Genomic DNA, 20,280 nt, shown 5'->3' with positions numbered 1-20,280 from the left:
GGTGTGTTCTCTCTGTGTCTGCATGGGTTTCCTCCGGGTGACTGTCTGTGAGGAGTGTGGTGTGTTCTCTCTGTGTCTGCATGGGTTTCCTCCGGGTGACTGTCTGTGAGGAGTGTGGTGTGCTCTCCCTGTGTCTGCATGGGTTTCCTCCGGGTGACTGTCTGTGAGGAGTGTGGTGTGTTCTCTCTGTGTCTGTGTGGGTTTCCTCCGGGTGACTGTCTGTGAGGAGTGTGGTGTGTTCTCCCTGTGTCTGCGTGGGTTCCCTCCGGGTGACTGTCTGTGAGGAGTGTGGTGTGTTCTCTCTGTGTCTGCGTGGGTTTCCTCCGGGTGACTGTCTGTGAGGAGTGTGGTGTGTTTTCCCTGTGTCTGCGTGGGTTTCCTCCGGGTGACTGTCTGTGAGGAGTGTGGTGTGTTCTCCCTGTGTCTGCGTGGGTTTCCTCCAGGTGACTGTCTGTGAGGAGTGTGGTGTGTTCTCCCTGTGTCTGCGTGGGTTCCCTCCGGGTGACTGTCTGTGAGGAGTGTGGTGTGTTCTCTCTGTGTCTGCATGGGTTTCCTCCGGGTGACTGTCTGTGAGGAGTGTGGTGTGTTCTCTCTGTGTCTGCATGGGTTTCCTCCGGGTGACTGTCTGTGAGGAGTGTGGTGTGCTCTCCCTGTGTCTGCATGGGTTTCCTCCGGGTGACTGTCTGTGAGGAGTGTGGTGTGTTCTCTCTGTGTCTGTGTGGGTTTCCTCCGGGTGACTGTCTGTGAGGAGTGTGGTGTGTTCTCCCTGTGTCTGCGTGGGTTCCCTCCGGGTGACTGTCTGTGAGGAGTGTGGTGTGTTCTCTCTGTGTCTGCGTGGGTTTCCTCCGGGTGACTGTCTGTGAGGAGTGTGGTGTGTTTTCCCTGTGTCTGCGTGGGTTTCCTCCGGGTGACTGTCTGTGAGGAGTGTGGTGTGCTCTCCCTGTGTCTGCATGGGTTTCCTCCGGGTGACTGTCTGTGAGGAGTGTGGTGTGTTCTCTCTGTGTCTGTGTGGGTTTCCTCCGGGTGACTGTCTGTGAGGAGTGTGGTGTGTTCTCCCTGTGTCTGCGTGGGTTCCCTCCGGGTGACTGTCTGTGAGGAGTGTGGTGTGTTCTCTCTGTGTCTGCGTGGGTTTCCTCCGGGTGACTGTCTGTGAGGAGTGTGGTGTGTTTTCCCTGTGTCTGCGTGGGTTTCCTCCGGGTGACTGTCTGTGAGGAGTGTGGTGTGTTCTCTCTGTGTCTGCGTGGGTTTCCTCCGGGTGACTGTCTGTGAGGAGTTTGGTGTGTTCTCTCTGTGTCTGCGTGGGTTTCCTCCGGGTGACTGTCTGTGAGGAGTTTGGTGTGTTCTCTCTGTGTCTGTGTGGGTTTCCTCCGGGTGCTCCGGTTTCCTCCCACAGTCCAAAAACACACGTTGGTAGGTGGATTGGTGACTCAAAAGTGTCCGTAGGTGTGAGTGTGTGAGTGAATGTGTGTGTGTCTGTGTTGCCCTGTGAAGGACTGGCGACCCCTCCAGGGTGTATTCCCGCCTTGCACCCAATGATTCCAGGTAGGCTCTGGACCCACTGTGACCCTGAACTGGATAAGGGTTACAGATAATGAATGAATGAATAATTTTAGGGTAAGGACATAGTGTTGTAGAGTTTGTTGAAATTAGATTATTTTCTCTTGAAACTGGATGGTTTCAATGTGAATTTGCACTTAAGACCCTCCCCAGAATGTAAATGTTTACAACCAGAGTGACAGATTTAAACCTGATCTTAACCATATCCTCAAACATAGCCCTAACCCTCACATCAACCATAACGCCCAGTCGCAGTGTAGGAATATCAGCAGTATCTAAGGCTTATCTCAGTGTGTAATGGATGAAGTGGTAATGGTAATCATTTTTGACATCGTTTGCAATGTTGTAGAATAAAGCGATTCTCTTTTAAAAAGAACTATTCAAAGTCAAACTCATTTCCCAATAAATCAACAGCTGAAAGTCTCAGGAGCCTGTTGTACATTAATAGATTAGAGGAGTTTAATAACTGAAAGAGCTCTGGAGTTTGTAAACCTGTTTATATCCTGGACGTTTGTCAGATGTAAGCACCTCGCCAGGTAAAAGTGATCTTTCCTGAACAGAGCTAATGAGGCCGAGACATCTACCACCTTGACATTAAAAAAAAAAAAAAAAAAAAAATATATATATATATATATTTTTTTTTAAATAACTAAAACTTCCTGGTAATATTCTCAGTTTCTAAACTGAGTGTCATGATCCGGCGCAGTTTTGCTTAAAGTGGGTTCCTCAGCAGAGACCTCTATTCTCCGAGTTATTAATGTGTTCTGGGGGTTGAGTGAGATCAAAAGCACTTCTTAAGAGGAGTCCACTGCTACAACACAATACATTAACCCTAATCTAAAAGATTATTTCTCTCTGTTTCCTCTCTTTGTATTGAAGGCAATAATCACAGCTCTGAAAGGAATGAGTGTAACTCTGGAGCGCAGTGATTAATAAAAACACTCTGACTTTAAAACAAAGACTGTGCAATGACAAGTTCCATATTTAAATGTAGCACCTTTTTTTTCACAGGATCTTGGGGAATATTTAAAAGGCAACATTCCAGAGAAATACTTAGGGCAGATAGATCAGACCGAGTTCACCCCATCACACACTCATCCTGTCACTCACACACACCCTGTCACGCACACACTCACCCTATCACTCACTCACTCACTCACTCACCCTGTCTCTCCCACAATCACCCTGTCACTCACACACTCATCCTGTCACTCACTTACTCACCCTATCACTCACACACTCACCCTGTCACTCACACACTCACCCTGTCACTCACTCACTCACTCACCCTGTCACACACTCACTCACCCTGTCACACACACACACTCACTCTGTCACTCACTTACCATGTCACGCACACACTCACCCAGTCACTAGCACACTCACCCCATCACACACTCATCCTGTCACTCACACACTCACCCTATCACTCACTCACACACCCTGTCCCTCCCACAATCACCCTGTCACTCACACACTCATACTGTCACTCACTTACTCACCCTATCACTCACACACTCACCCTGTCACTCACACACTCACCCTGTCACTCACTCACTCACTCACCCTGTCACACACTCACTCACCCTGTCACACACACACACTCACTCTGTCACTCACTTACCATGTCACGCACACACTCACCCAGTCACTAGCACACTCACCCCATCACACACTCATCCTGTCACTCACACACTCACCCTATCACTCACTCACACACCCTGTCCCTCCCACAATCACCCTGTCACTCACACACTCATCCTGTCACTCACTTACTCACCCTATCACTCACACACTCACCCTGTCACTCACACACTCACCCTGTCACTCACTCACTCACTCACCCTGTCACACACTCACTCACCCTGTCACACACACACACTCACTCTGTCACTCACTTACCATGTCACGCACACACTCACCCAGTCACTAGCACACTCACCCCATCACACACTCATCCTGTCACTCACACACTCACCCTATCACTCACTCACACACCCTGTCCCTCCCACAATCACCCTGTCACTCACACACTCATACTGTCACTCACTTACTCACCCTATCACTCACACACGCATCCTGTCACTCACACACTCACCCTATCACTCACTCACTCACTCACTCACCCTGTCTCTCCCACAATCACACTGTCACGCACACACTCACCCGTTCAAACACACACACACTCACCCTGTCACTCAGGCACTCATCCTGTCACTCAATCACTCACCCTATCACTCACACACTCACCATATCACTCACACACTCATCATGTCACTCACACACTCATCCTGTCACTCACACACTCACCCAGTCACTAACACACTCACCCTATCACTCACTCACTCACTCACTCATCCTGTCACGCATACACTCACCCTATCACTCACTCACTCACCCTGTCTCTCCCACAATCACCCTGTCACTCACACACTCATCCTGTCACTCACTTACTCACCCTATCACTCACACACTCACCCTATCACTCTCACACTCATCATGTCACTTACACACTCACCTTATCACTCACCCTGTCACTCACTCACGCTGTCACGCACTCACTCACAAACTCACTCACTCACTCACTCACTCACACACTCATCCTGTCACTCACACACTCACAGTGTCACTTTCACAAAACCACACTTTTGGATCATTTGTACACAATTACCCGTGTCAAATATTGTATAAAGAATGAGTGTTAATTATAAATAAATAAATGAATGAATAAATAAAACAGGATTAATTAGTGTCTAATGAAGTGAATAAATAAGGAAATGTGTTGAAATGTGGAGGTCTGTGAGCTCCTGAGGTGTGGGCCTGAGAAAAAACAAAACCTTCATCGTTAAAACATTGTGGACATTTTTTTTTTTACTATAATTTCACATAGTTCTCCAGCTTAGAGTTTGTAGATTTATGAAATCTAACAGAGAGATGGTGTTTTATTGTTGTTGTGGTTGATCCCCCGCCCCCGCCCCTCACTCAAAATCTCATTCAAATCTCAGTCAGTTCATCACAGCAGTGCATTCATTTTTAACCGTCGTGATCTTTCACATAATATTTTTTTTTAAATAAAAAGGGCCTAAGGTGTTATTCCCTCCGTCTGTCTTCCTCATCGCCGTGACAACTCTGAGTAACTCTGCATTTTAAAGTGTCCAATTAGTGTTCCAGCCGTCATTGTGTGAGCTCAGGCAAGTCGATCAAGAACAAGTCCTCCGAGTCAGAGTCACAGAAACGACTGTAATCTCTCAATCTGTCCTCACTCACTCTATTACACACTCACTCACTCACTCTATTACACACTCACTCTATTACACACTCTTTTACACACTCACTCACTCTATTACACACTCTTTTACACACTCACTCACTCTATTACACATTCACACACTCACTCACTCTATTACACACTCTTTTACACACTCACTCACTCTATTACACATTCACACACTCACTCACTCTATTACACACTCACTCACTCACTCTATTACACACTCACTCACTCACTCTATTACACACTCACTCACTCTATTACACATTCACTCACTCACTCACTCTATTACACACTCACTCACTCACTCTATTACACACTCACTCTATTACACATTCACTCACTCACTCTATTACACACTCACTCTATTACACACTCACTCTATTACACATTCACTCACTCACTCACTCTATTACACACTCACTCTATTACACATTCGCTCACTCACTCACTCACTCTACACACTCACACACACTCTATTACACACTCACTCACATGATTCCTCTTATCTTTCTGAGATCATAGGAGGAGCAGGTGACGATGCGAGGGAAAAACAGACCAGTGATGGAAAGAATAAAAGTGGTGGAACTGAGAGAAGTGTGAGTTAAAATCTTGGCCAGAAAATAAGGAAGATAAAAAGAAAGAAAGAAAATATTTGCGTGGAAAGACAATTCTAGGCAGTGGATGAATTCCCAGTCAAACTCTTCAGCCTCAATGTGGAAAGCTGACAGCCTCACACTCAATGTCACATCACATAATTACACATCAGGAGAGAGAGAGAGAGAGAGAGAGAGAGAGAGAGAGAGAGAGAGAAAGAGAGAGAGAGAGATACAGGGAAAGCAAGATGAGTGAGAGAGAACAGCCAGGTACATTCACACCTGACAGTCTGAGGGATGGTGAATGTCCAGAGTGTGTGAGAGAGAGAGAGAGAGAGAGAGAATGTAGGTGGTCGAGAGTCTGTAGCTATGTTTAGTCCCAGTGCCGCTCCTCGAGATCCTGAAATAAAACGTGTGGACATTTTTTTTTTTTTTACGTGTAAATGTAAATTTGCCTGGAACTCTCATAACTCTACATTAATATGGTGAGGAAGGAAATATGTGGGTAATACATCTTCATTAAAATTATAAAGCTGGATATTAAGTTTTACAATTTAGGGTTGGAAATGTATTCATGAAAAATCCTTCCAAATTGAATAAATATAACAGTACTGAGGCTTATTTGTATTAGTTTAACTCTTTCCAGAGTGTTCACACGTCCTGTGTATGGCCCACGAACACAGGGAACCATGTATTGATTTCTCAGCTGCTCTGCACAGCCATAAATGCCTTGCAGTGCCACAGAATCATGAACCAAATTTTGAACATGTACCGATGTTTTTAAATGGTCTAGTACTCATTTAAACACACAGTACAAGTTCCATACAATTCTATTCCACCTTAAAAACGTGATTAAGTGATTGAATGGCTCACAGAGTTCAGGTTGGAGGGCCCCTTATCAAAATTGAGCTTAGGGACCCTGGGAAGTCTGGACCAGCTCTGATCATGAGGCTCAATGCCAAGTGTTGGCTGGAGTTGTGTAAAATCCTCCAGCGCTCCACCACTTTCAGTTTAGTCAAACATATTTTTATTGGTACAACTATAACTACATTCTCTCTCTCTCTCTCTCTCTCTCTCTCTCTCTCTCTCTCTCTCTCTCTCTCTCTCTCTTACCCCCATCCACCAGCTGTTCCTTGCCTCTGATTTTTGCTCCTGCCCCAGATTTGCTCTGTAACGAGCTTGTAGGCCGATCAATAATTCAGTAGAGTTTGAATAAAGCACAGGGGGTTCAAGGCCTATGCAAGTGTGTGTGTGTGTGTGTGTGTGTGTGTGTGTGTGCATCTGAGTGTGTCGGCAAGAAAGATAAAGTGTAATCAGTGCCATTCATGAACCTGCACTGTCTTCCCCATACACACACACACACACACACACACACACACACACACATATCCAAATACACACCCTCCTGCAGTTCCTCCAATTGCTTTTCCGCCCCGTCAAACTCCCTTTCACTAGAATCCACCCTTTGCTGCACACACACACACACACACACGCCAGTACACTTCTTTCCATCACATCCCAGTCTAACTTCTTGAATGTATATACAAATCACACCTGCTCTCATTAAAGAAAGATTAAGTTGAAATGCTCTCAGCCCTCAGCACGCCGTCTTTTACCCGCTGTATTTTTCCAGAGACTTACAGTGAGATTCTGTACTTCTCCGGCATTGCCCCTGAGGTCGATTCGCTCAATGTGAACTGATATGAATCACAAGATACACACTTTGTTTCTGAGAACTGTATGAGTTTATTGCTTCTTCACTAAAGACTGTGTGATTTCACATTCATATGCAGCTGCCCCCGGTGATGATGTCACACACACAAACTCAGCTGCCACTTTATTAGAAAACATAAGAGAACCATCAGGTTAATCACCATGGAGATCGAAAAGATTTGTGTTCGACTCACTGCTGAAGCACAACAACAGAACGTCTACATGTAAAACCTGAAATGGTGGGAAAGATATGCTTCTTTGGGCAGTGTGCCAGTCTGTTACTGTAAATAGCAAAGGATGGAAATAGATGAGGTTGGAGGTGGTCAAAAGACCAACATTTCAGCTAAACCACAGTGGAGTTTTTCCTTGTTATAATGCACTTCACATGCAGGGGGCACAGTCACAACAGACAGACATTAGCTCACACAATGCTGCCCCTAACAAGAGTGTTACTCCATCTGTATAAGTCTTACACACACAGTAGTCCAAGAAAAAACACATCTTCAAAATAGAAACTTTACAGGAGAAGGACATTCTGTAGAAGCCAATGGAAATAGACATATGTCCAAGTGACTTTAGAATGTTTCTATTGGTCCATTCATGGTGAAATGTTCACACAGTGTGAAGGGCTTCCACACACACAGATACAGGTTTTTGTTTGGACAACGATGATTTGTAAACTAGTTCTCTAATAAAATCACGGTTATTTATAGGGAGTTTATCCAAAGGGGAGAATCTGGCATTAGTTATAGATAGAGGGAGATATGGCATAGTGTTCCTTCCCTCCAAGGAACCCAGTTTTACTGTTTACATTGCTGAGTTTTACACCCCTCTGTGTGACTTCACCTATTCCCTAGAACTCTAATCCCTGACTTGTCTCTCTTTTCCTCACAATGCAGTACCACCAGAAGACCCAGTCATTGAAGGAGGTCCAGTAGTAAGCCTGCGTGCCGGAGACCCCCTCAATCTCACCTGCCATGCAGACAACGCCAAGCCTGCGGCCTCCATCATCTGGATCCGGAATGGAGAGGTCCTGAATGGCGCCATGTACTCTAAGGTAGGTGCAGAGCTAGCTGTGGGTTTCTGTAGTGTCACCACTAAAAAGTGGCCTTCAGTATCATTTATTATTTTAGATTTTCTAGAATCTACATGTTTTGCGTTCCCAGAATGAATCAGTTTCTGTTCCATGGAGAAGTTCCCCACCATACGGTGGCAGCTGAGTTTAAGAATTCAATTTTAAATTGTTTAGGACACAATCTAAGACACATCCAGGCCACTAGGTGTCAGTATAATGGGTGTTTCAGAAGTGACATCAATGCAAAACTGCATTCTCTTGTTGGAGTCCTTTCAGTGCGTCTGTCTTTGTGGATTCCCGAGAAGCTTTGTGTTAAACAGCTACTCGTCTGTGGGCCATGATTGCTTGCGCCATCTGCACTCCTTCAATTTAGCCTTCAGCTCCGTTTGATTGGAACGAAATCCCTGGAAATCCAGTTCTCCGCAGTGCTGATGGAGAGATGTTTGTCCTTTTCACCCTCCTAAATGTGTCAACACAAACAAGCAGATGGAGGGATGAGACGAGGCATTGGTGTTTTCCTAGAATTTCAAACTGCACTCCACTGTGCCTCTGCTCATAATAGATCTGCCTGCGGAGTGTCACCTGAAAGCACCGGAGCTGTGGAGTTGTGGCAGAGTGTGTGCACTCTGTATCAACTCTGGGATGAAATCAAATATTGGCCCTGGGCTTTAGTGTCTATAGTGTCCTACTACAGTCAGCAGTCCTGAATGCTCATGAGCTGGTGGCTTTACAGATACGTGGTGCTGAGGGGCAGCAGTTACTCTAGGTTTTAGAGTTTTATTATTGTGATTTAATTTAATACACAAGAGAACTCGGATTTAAAATAGCTTTATATTAAATTAGATTATTTATGACTTCCGTGCTTTTCTGGGTTCTGAGTTTATTGCAAAATAAATCCTTCTGGGGATGTGTTACTAAGATGAAAGCAAGTTCATGGTTGTTTCACAGTGTGTCATCTTGTGTGTTCTTACGTTCTCATGTTCCTTCTTGGAATAGTCTTCCTTTGCTGAAGTTATGTTCCAATAGTCAAGGACAAAACTACCAGAAACGATTCAGATACCCAGATGTTGTTCTCAATTTGCCCTAAATTACAAGAATACATTGACTCACCAACAAGAAACACCTGAAAGTCCGTCCTTCACTGCATTAAAGACCTGAACTCCTCAAGAACATTCTTCTGGAGAACAGTCCATTCTTTGGTCATCTTCAACAACTCATCTAGGAGTGGGATTTGTCCGGCTGCCCACAGCAGTTTGTGATTGACTACATAGTGCGTCCACATATCAGAGTCTTCTATATATTGCTACTCTGTAGCCCTAGCAGCTACGATTACCTGGCTAAATAAAACCCCAGAGTTTGACCACTCATTTTTTGACCACAGGTCATATGGCCTGCAGCTAATATTTCCTCCATGATCTTCCTGTCATCCTGCTTCATGACCCAAGAAGCTGTCCCAGAGCAGGTGCAGCACTGAGCCTTCCGGCCTGTAATCACCACATCCTGGTCATTTCCATATAAATGAGGAACGCCTGTCGGACCTCAGGGGCCTTCCGTCCTTCCCTCCCATCTTGTTATTGGTTTCCTTCTAACGGGCGATAAATGGCATTGATCGGAGACGAGCGAGTTGGCCGTTTACTCGTCTGTCTGCCTTCAGCTTAGTAAACATACAGCTAGGTTCTAATTGGATGCTGTAAATCAGAAGCTCAGATCAGATGAAAAATGTCACTTGAGGGAGGGGGCAGGTCTTGAAGGGCGATAGATGGGAGTGGCCAGGCCTCTTCATGTCATCGTTTGTGGTGTTAAAAAGGAATGAACTCAACTATGACCCAGTGCATGCAGCACATTCGGGCTGTTCTCGCTAAACCCCCCACCAGCTCCCCTACGTCAAACACATAATCACAACAAACGAAGACTGGGACATGAATGAAGTCCACATTGTGCACGTCTTTCTTTAGGTACGGCCTGTATGACACCCACACACTCGCAGCTCATTGTGATTCAGATGATCAATTATCCCTGTGGCTTTCTTTATTATAGGGGTTTATGGGCAATCCATCAGGCGTTATTACCCACAGGACAGGGTAAGGGCTCTAGCTGAATATATTTGAGATCAGCAAATAAGGTCAAATAAGGTCCATTAAAGACAGTGATCATAGTTCCCCAGTGACTTTGAGGTAATAGTTTTAGACCCCAATACAGTCAGACAACTTCAACAACAGGTTAAAGAAGGTTGTTCTACAATAAGAGATGGTGTATAGTGCAAGAAATTAATGGGTTGCAGTCACATGATTTAAAAACAATATTTTGTTTTGGGGCATGTGCACCATATTGAGGGGCAATGTTCTTGTTTCAGAGTGCTGCACAAATGTAAAGAGAAGTGAAATGTATCTCATACACAGCTCCTCTCCCAGCACTGGTCTCACAGCACTCAGAAACACAGAATATGGCCGCCTCTCTGTGTCAAGGGGTAAAGGATCCCACAATGTAACATAACGAGGAGAAAAAGACAGTTATACTCTGTTAGCCATATTGTCATTTTCATTATAGGCTCTAATGGAAATCAGTTCTGAAATGGAATGGAAGCTCTAATACGTCTCTCTGCTCTTCTGTCTGAATCTGAGTGAGTTATTCAAACAGAGATTATACAAAAGCTTCAGTCACCGTCTTATTTCACTCTTGTGTTGTTGTAGTGTGTAAGAGATGACAGACACAAGCCCCGTATTCCTCTGTCTCAGTCGTTTCCCCCTGTTTACAGGTAAATAATCTGATCCCACTGTCCCTGCACTCTAAGAGTGCAGAGTTCTAGTCCGAAAGTGTGAGTGATCAGTGAGAGATGTTTACATGTCGTAGTGAAGCCAAGGCCAAATCACAAACGTCTCTCTACAACCTCAGTAGGGCACAGTGTGGGTCATAAAATAATGGTTTCAAGTCACATAGTGCATTGTATGTATAAATAATATTTTCTCAGCTATAGTGTTCACGTTTCCCTGTCAAACTTGAGTCTAATTACTGTCTGAGTGTGGAATTATTAGTTTTATTATCTGTGACATGCACTATGTTGGGAGTATGACATTATTTGGAACACAACCTAAGCTCCTCTACTGACTGACGTAGACGAACAGAGCTGTTTACAAATATGACGTGGGTAAATGGGTCAGATTTAGGCCACAACACACTCTGGACAGTGCTCCAGTTTGTCACAGAGCATCACACACTTACCTTTTCACACATTCTCACACACACACACACACACACACACCTGTGGACAATGTCACACAGTCACTCCACTTGCCAACATGTGTGTTTGAACTGTGGGAGGGAAGCACAGTGTTTGGACTGTGGAGGAAACCCACACAGGCACAGGGAGAACACACCACAATCCTCACAGACAGTCACCCGGAAGAAACCCACGCAGACACAGAGAGAACACACCACACTCCTCACAGACAGTCACCCGGAGGAAACCCACGCAGACACAGGGAGAACACACCACACTCCTCACAGACAGTCACCTGGAGGAAACCCACGCAGACACAGGGAGAACACACCACACTCCTCACAGACAGTCATCCAGAGGAAACCCACGCAGACACAGGGAGAACACACCACACTCCTCACAGACAGTCACCCGGAGGAAACCCATGCAGACACAGGGAGAACACACCACACTCCTCACAGACAGTCACCCGGAGGAAACCCATGCCGACACAGGGAGAACATGCCACACTCCTCACAGACAGTCACCCGAGCACAGGATCCCAGCCATTACTCAGAGACCCTACAGCTGTGTTTCCCTCATTTTCGAGCTTGTCAACTTTGCTGGCACCTCACCGCCGAAATGAGGAGGTGGGAGAGCCGCAAAATACAGAGACGTTTAATTAATTAGGCCATAAAATGGTGGGATTTCATTCGAACTGGAGGTGGGGGGCTTAAATTGGTTAATCAAAGAATAGTTTGAGCCCCAAGACGGAGAGGAAAAAACATAATTTCTCGTTTTCTGTGTGTGTGTGTGTGTGTGTGTAACAGTAAAACAAAGCCACTGCAGCTTATCACAGTTTTAAATGAAATTAATACGCAGTAATAGTCCGGGGTACTTGCGGCTGGGGTGGTCTGCAATTAGCAGCACTGATTTAATATAACCTCAAGCCATGCTGCATGTTTGGATATATCAAAGGCTTGTTAGATTAACAGCAGAACGTAAATGTTCACTGAATGGTTAACTCCAGCGTCCCTTGAGGTCTAATCACCATTACATTTTCTTTTTTTTTTTTTTTTTTTTTTATTAATCTAAGATTTTTTCTGTCAGAAGTCAGCTTTAATCTCATGCACTTTAAATTTTACAGGGATGCTCAATGTCACGCTTGTGATGAGCACTGCTTTCTGCCTGGACCATGTTCTAAGACTTGTGTCTAGGTTTGAGCTTAAATTTTGGACCAGATTATGATTCTATGCCCAACAAAATTGTCCAGTTTCTTTGCGGTCCCCAGACTCTGGAGATCGAACCGGCAACCTTCTGGATTTGAATGAACGCAGCCATGAGTACATGGGTGAGAACAGGTCCTGATTGGTGGACGGCTCCTTTTCGAAGACACTCATAGGCTCATGTGCAGCTTCTCCAGTGCATTCCATCTTTGGTGCAGTGCTTTCTATGACAATAGCATGTACATAGTTGTGTGTACAATCCTGGAGACCTAGGTCACCTGTTCCTCACCCACTACACTCTTATGAATAGATCCCCCTTCCTCATGTCCGTTTGAGAAATGAGCAGTCTGTAATTGGGAGCTATTCTCGTCCAGGCGAACGCTGACCATCCAGGCCTGAAACATCCAGATATTAATGTCTTTAGACAGGCCCCGGGCTGCAGGCGAAACAATGCGTGGCATGTCATGGAGCATATTGTCTGACCACGTCCAGCTGCTGACAGACCACGGCTCACTCCAGGAGCTCAGAGTGCTGAGGGGGTGGGGGGTGGAGTGGGGGCAGGGGTGGGCTTTCACTATCCTCAGCTCACTCTCACTGCTCTGGTATTGGAGGTGACAAATGTGCACCGATCCAGACACAACAACTAGCAACAGGGTTCCTGGCCGGATGACTGTGTGTAGGCCATGTCTTGTAATGTCCATTTGAGTTTTTCTGGTGTCATCAGGGTACAGCCACCACATCTTTTTAAGCTTCTGCTAACACAGCATCGTTTTGCAGCTCAACTCTCTTGGATGAGAGCATTAAATTCCCATTTATGTTGGTCCGGTTAAAAGAGAGGATAGCGCCACCCTGTGCATGCTCTCACACATTCAGAGGTGGGTGGGGGGATGGCAGTTTGGGAAACAGTTCAGTAAACAACTGTTGGCACCTAAACAGAACCACAACTGTCCAACCTCATACACCAAACAAACACACTGCCGCACCAAACTACACAACAACAGCAGCAAACAACAACAACATCACAACAGAGTAAAGAGACTGGTGTAAAGTGTGCCCCCACACTCCTTTAATGTCAAACAAACCCTCTCTGGACATCTCATGAACCACATTACAAACCGATTCTCAGCAACATGTGAAGGGATCTTTACTCATTCATTCATTGTAACCACTATCCAGAGTGTTTGAGACTCACATGTTGCTGAGACTGTAGATGGTTAATTGACTGTTCATAGAATGTGTACAGCTACATTTTCCCAGTAAAGTGTTAAAGATATAGTAGAAGCACAGTCCAAGGCAGTGGACCATCTTCGAGGCAAACCCGCTGTGAGAAGTGCTGATTAACTTCAACCTGTGGCTGGGGAAGTGGCGCTGTCACTGCTGCGCTGGCTGTTTCACTGAGATTTATATTCCTCTCTCACAGCCTAGAGGTTTCTAAAGGGCTTATTTATACCGCTGATTAGTGTCAGAAAGTGTATTTATTCCATGAAGCCTTGTATAATAGCGCTGGGTCTTAAATATCATTAAACTGTAAGTAACATTTAGCCGCTCGGCTTGTTTTCTGCTGAACCCTGTGACAAGTTCCCTTCGCTAGTGAAGGAGGAAATGGAAGCTGTGTAGGGGCCTTCTTGTTCTCATCTCCAGTAATCACACACTCCTCACCCCACCTTTTTCTCCTGACACTGCAGTACACACCCCCTCCACAACCCTTTGCGATGACAAACACCAGGTTTCATTCGGATTCGTTTTTCTCCTGTATTTCTTTCTTGGCCAATAATGAGCTAAAGAACAGTGAGCAGGTATTTACTCCCAACCCACTGTCAATAGTCTGTATGTGCTAATTACTCGTTATTACTGCGACTCAGTACGTTATCTTGTGATATTGTGTGTTTGTGTGTGGTTGGGGGAGGAGGGGGAGGGTGATAATGCATGGGCTTCTGGAGAGCGTGAGCCACAGATTGGGTCTCAAAGCACCTCCCACGCAAGTCAACGCTTTTGGCACTGATCAACCACAAGAACCACTACATACAGTGCTCTGGCCCTGGGCTGGAGGGGCAAGTTTTTCTGTTTTATTTATTCATATATATATATATATATATATATATATATATATATATATATATATATATATATATATATATATATATATATATATATATATATATTTTTTTTTTTTTTTTTTACATGCAAACAACTGTAGGAGACACAATCCAAACCAAAGTGTTAATAGTTAGGTTCCAATATCCACAGCTGCGTGTGTGAGTAAATGGTTGAGTGTGTGAAAGTATAAATAAGCAGCAGGGGGCGCTGTGGGGCTGTGTCTGAATTCAGCTCCAGAGACAGTGATAAAGGGATAGAGTCAGGACAGAGTCATGGTTAATCCACTGTTTACATCGCGGTCAGATCACAGTGAGATATGAGACACGTGGAAATGATGATGAGCTCTGAGTCATCTGCTGAGATCCAGAACAGAGAGAAAACAGGGAGAAAACTGCAAGAAAAGTATGTGACACTCCTGGAGAAACACACACAGAGATGGAGCAAGTTCGTGTTTTATTTCCTTTTATTTATTTCTATAACACTCTGTAAATGACCGCCCTGCTCCACTGCACCATCACACTTTATTTCAGGCTCTGAGCTCTTTCTGGAGCCTCGTTATCTCTCCACACGCCCACAGACGCCACCACGGTTCCCCCTGAAGAACCCACTGTTATTTGGTTCCAGCTGTGAGCGTACATTTCTGATTCAGAAACCAATCGATGTCGGAGGAAACCTGCTTCACCATCAGGAACCGAATCAGATCCATGAGAAAAGAGAATCAGAAACATAGCAGAGAGAGAGAGAGAGAGAGAGAGAGAGAGAGAGAAAGAAAGTGAGAGACAGTGAGAGAGTGAAAAGGCTATCTTTGTAGAGCACTGGGTGTTTCAATGCATGAAGGACTGTCTGGAGGATCTCTTCTCTCTCCAGTAGGGGCCCATCATGGGAGAGCTCTGGCACTGCGAATTTGTTCTGCTGGGTGAGCCTCTTAAACCCCCCTCTAGAGACATCTTTCATAATGTCTCTTTCTTTCTCTGCTCCCCCCCCCCCCATCTCTCTCTCTCTCCGAGCCACCTTGGTGTGATGTAGTGAGTGGATTCTGTCGAGCGATTCCAGATGGCACTCGAGAATGCGGCGGTGAGTTTTGGGCCGAGCCCAGAGTAGAAGCAGGGTAAAAGAAGATTGATTTCCTTTGTGGTGCATGACAAGCCATGCACTAGAGCTCCACTCTCCAACCTCAAAAACAGGCCCCCAAACACAGACTGTATTTTCTTTCTTCCTGTGCTTCCAATCAATCAGCCCTGATGGAGACAGACAGCACCAATGCAGGGGTCTCGGTTGGCTCCAGGGCACCCAATATGAAATGTTATGTCCCGAACCCAGGCCGTGGGTTTGGGCTTTGACTGATGGTGTTTGTACCTGCCTTGACCCCTCACTCACGCTTGGCTGATGGTTCAACTTATCCATGCCCTTTCATTTTGTTGCTTCTTTGGTCCCGCCGGTCATCTCTCCTCTCCCTGCTCTTTGCAGACTCTTCTTCAGGACGGAAGGAGGGAGAGCACGGTCAGCACCCTCTACATCTCCGCCTCCAATATCGAGACGGGACAGAAGATCATCTGCCGGGCGGCCAACAAGGCCATCCCCACCGGCAAGGAGACCAGCGTCACCATTGACATCCAACGTGAGTAAAACTTGATATTCCATAGGTGTCTGCACTAATCATGTCTAGTAAAAATTTACCACTGATGTTCACTATAAGTATACACCACTGGCGTTCACTGAGTCTACACCACTGGCGTTCACTGAGTCTACACCACTGCCATTCACTATACGAGTCAACACCACTGACGTTCACTGAGTCTACACCACTGGCGTTCACTGAGTCTACACCACTGACGTTCACTGAGTCTACACCACTGACTTTCACTGACTCTACACCACTGATGTTCACTATACGAGTCTACACCACTGACGTTCACTACGAGTCCACACCACTGAAGTTCACTACGTGTCTACACCACTGACGTTCACTACGAGTCTACACCACTGACTTTCACTGACTCTACACCACTGATGTTCACTATACGAGTCTACACCACTGACGTTCACTACGAGTCCACACCACTGACGTTCACTACGTGTCTACACCACTGACGTTCACTACAAGTCCACACCACTGAAGTTCACTACGTGTCTACACCACTGACGTTCACTACGAGTTTACACCACTGAAGTTCACTACGTGTCTACACCACTGACATTCACTACAAGTCTACACCACTGATGTTTACTGTGATTCTACACCACTGACATTCACTATGAGTCTAGACTATCTATCTACATCTCTCTATCTATCCATTATGTATCTGTCTTTCTTTGTGAAGCTGATCCAGGGCATGACATTTTTTATTGTGTTTGTTTCTAAAAGACTGCCTCCACTTTACCTTAGTTGAGTTCACTCTCTATGACATGTGTTTACCAATGTGGTGTAAGTTTCTATAAGTCTGTGACCTTCTCTCTTATCTATCTCCATTCTCCTCACACATAAGCAGCCTTTCCTACACTGGACTGGACTCTAGAGTGAGGGTGGAGTGTTAGGGAGCTCCAGATTGAGAAGGCTGTATATCCTCAGCTGCTTATGAAACACTCAGGGCTTAAATCCATCGCCTTGTATTGAGGCACTCTCCTCCATTATCTCATCCTCGGGAATGGGAAGGGAATGTTGTCTCTGAGTCGGATGTGCTCTGTATAGTGGATGTGGGTGTGTGTGGGGGTGGGGGGGAGGGGGAGGGGGGTATGAGTGTAACATCCGTGGGCAGATTGTTTTATAATGAAGCGAACTTTTATTATTTTTTAATTTTTTTTGTGGAAAGCGAGAAAAAATGAAATACAGCTCTTTGCCTTTGTTCACATTTCACTCCCCTCTTTATTTGCATCTCATTTCATCAATCTTCCGGCGCTTGTGGAATCCCACTCGCGGCAGCCACACTTCGATTGTCAGAGAGTCCTTTATTATTTTTCTTTCTCTCTATACAGCGAACAAAAGCAGCGCTGGATTCCATCCCTCCCACCCTCCTTTAGCACGATTAGCTATGAATAATAAAGCTAATAAAGCAGAGAATGCTATTTACAGATCTATTACTGCTGATGGTTCCCTTCTTTTAGGGTGTATTCATCAGGAAAGACACTTCCACAGGTGCAGGTTGGTTTGAGGTCATCATCATCATCATCATCATCTTCTTCTTCTTCTTCTTTTCCCCTTTGTCCATCTCAGTTAAAGGCACTGAAATATCTGATAGAGCAGCTGCACATGAGCCCAAACTCACCATTCCCAGTGTGTAGTGTGAGCTAGAGTTTCCACAGCAAAGGAAAAGTAATATCTCTCTCTCTCTCTCTCTCTCTCTCTCTCTCTTTCTCTCTCTCTCTCTCTCTTTCTCTCTCTCTCATGCCCTATGGGGACAATGAGGCACTCCGCCGCTGTCCAGCTCTCACTCCCACTCCTCCGCCGCTGTTTTAATTAAGCCGCGCGAGAAATCAAACGCACCGTAATTGAACTTTGATTCAAGAACTCCAGTTCGCTCAAGTCTCTGTGCTTTCTAATTTCATTAAAACAGTTTTGTGTGCTACAGAGAGAGAGAGAGAGAGAGAGAGAGAGAGAGAAGGAGGAGGGGTAGAGATGGAGGCAAAAAATATTCAAGAACACTACTGAAACTGAAGCTTGTTCAGGAATTTTTTGAAAAAAGGATGGATGGCCCTGAGAGAGAGAGAGAGAGAGAGAGAGAGAGAGAGAGAGAGAGAGAGAGAGAGAGCAAAGCGAATGTGAAAGGGCAGACATGCAAAGAGGATAATGAGGTTTCCACTATTACATGTAGTCACTCACCCGGCTCTGCTCTATTGAATGCTCTCTCTGGGTGAGGGGCAATAAGGCTGTGGATGACCTGAGGGGTTCTGAGGGGTTCAAAAGGTTTAGCAGATTCCAGAGACAAAGACAAACACATGAATGATCTTATATTCGACTGAAACTGGTGTTTGAGTGATGTGGAATGTGTGAGTGTGTGTCGCACTGTGAAGGACTGGCGCCCCCTCCAGGGTGTGTTCCTGCTTTGTGCCCAGTGATTGTGGGTTGGCTCCAGATCCACCGCGACCCTGAACTGGAAAAGGGTTACAAACAATGAATGGATGAATGTATGATGTGGGATAAATGAAGGAAGCCCTTCGTTTTGAAACAGTAGGCTGCATTAGGATGGAGACATGGCTGCTACTGTGTCTCATGGTGAAGGGCAAGTCGCATAAAATCCCCAGTTTATAATAAATGTTGTATGTAGAATTTTTCAAACCCCTATTTACCAGTGAACACAGTTTCCCCTGAAGAACACGTACTCTGTGGCATGTTAATGTTAAAGTTCCAGGGCCCTGAAATCCAGACATCCACAGATTTAGGTGGATTAAGTGAGTGTATGAGTGACTGGGTGAATGAGTGAGTGTGTGAGTGACTGGGTGTGTGTGAAACTGTCCACGGGTGTAAGTGTGTGAGTGACTGGGTGAGTGACTGAGTGAGTGTGTGAGTGAGTGGGTGAGTGTGTGAAACTGTCCATGGGTGTGATTGTGTGAGTGACTGGGTGATTGTTTGAGTGACTGAGTGAGTGTGTGTGTGTGTGAGTGACTGGGTGAGTGTGTGAAACTGTCTATGGGTGTGAGTGTGTGAGGGACTGGATGAGTGACTGGATGAGTGTGTAAAACTGTAAGTGACTGCATGAGTGTGTGAGTGACTGGGTGAGTGTGTAAAACTGTCCACTGGTGTTAGTGTGTGAGTGAAACTGCGTAAAACTGCAAGTGACTGGGTGAGTGTGTAAAACTGTCCACTGGTGTTAGTGTGTGAGTGACTGGGTGAGTTTGTGAGTGACTGGGTGAGTGTGTGAGTGACTGGGTGAGTGTGTGAGTGACTGGGTGAGTGTGTAAAACTTTAAGTGACTGGGTGAATGTCTGAGTGACTGGGTGAGTGTGTAAAACTGTCCACTGGTGTGAGTGTGTGAGTGACTGGGTGAGTGTGTAAAACTTTAAGTGACTGGGTGAATGTCTGAGTGACTGGGTGAGTGTGTAAAACTGTCCACTGGTGTGAGTGTGTGAGTGACTGGGTGAGTGTGTGAGTGAGTGTGTAAAATTGTCCACTGGTGTGAGTGTGTGAGTGACTGGGTGAGTGTGTGAGTGAGTGTGTAAAACTGTCCACTGGTGTGAGTGTGTGAGTGAGTGTGTGAAACTGTCCACAGGTGTGAGTGTGTGAGTGACTGTGTGAATGACTGGGTGAGTGTGTGAAACTGTAAGTGACTGGGTGAGTGTGTGAGTGACTGGGTGAGGGTATCAGTGACAGGGTGAGTGTGCGAGTGACTGGGTGAGTGTGTGAAACTGCCCACAGGTGTGAGTGTGTGAGTGACTGGGTGAGTGTGTGAAACTGTCTACAGGTGTGAGTGTGTGAGTGACTGTGTGAATGACTGGGTGAGTGTGTGAAACTGTCCTCAGGTGTGAGTGACTGGGTGAGTGTGTAAAACTGTAAGTGACTGGGTGAGGGTATGAGTGACAGGGTGAGTGTGTGAATGACTGGGTGAGTGTGTGAA

General features: G+C 45.6%; 1 protein-coding gene across 1 annotated transcript in view; it reads left to right on the top strand.

Annotated features, from left to right (window-relative positions):
- The window catches only part of kirrel3b (kirre like nephrin family adhesion molecule 3b), a 264,286-nt gene that overhangs the window by 185,386 nt on the left and 58,620 nt on the right, over positions 1–20,280 (top strand). The window contains exons 4-5 of the mRNA XM_066685260.1: positions 8,037–8,194; positions 16,199–16,349. Coding sequence (XP_066541357.1) covers positions 8,037–8,194; positions 16,199–16,349 — 309 coding nt within the window. The remainder of the gene's footprint in view (positions 1–8,036; positions 8,195–16,198; positions 16,350–20,280) is intronic.

Source organism: Hoplias malabaricus, chromosome 11 (genome assembly GCF_029633855.1).
Source record: "Hoplias malabaricus isolate fHopMal1 chromosome 11, fHopMal1.hap1, whole genome shotgun sequence".
Classification (NCBI taxonomy): domain Eukaryota; kingdom Metazoa; phylum Chordata; class Actinopteri; order Characiformes; family Erythrinidae; genus Hoplias; species Hoplias malabaricus.
The sequence above is the reverse complement of the archived record's forward strand: the minus strand, read 5'-3'. Positions and strand labels throughout refer to the sequence as shown.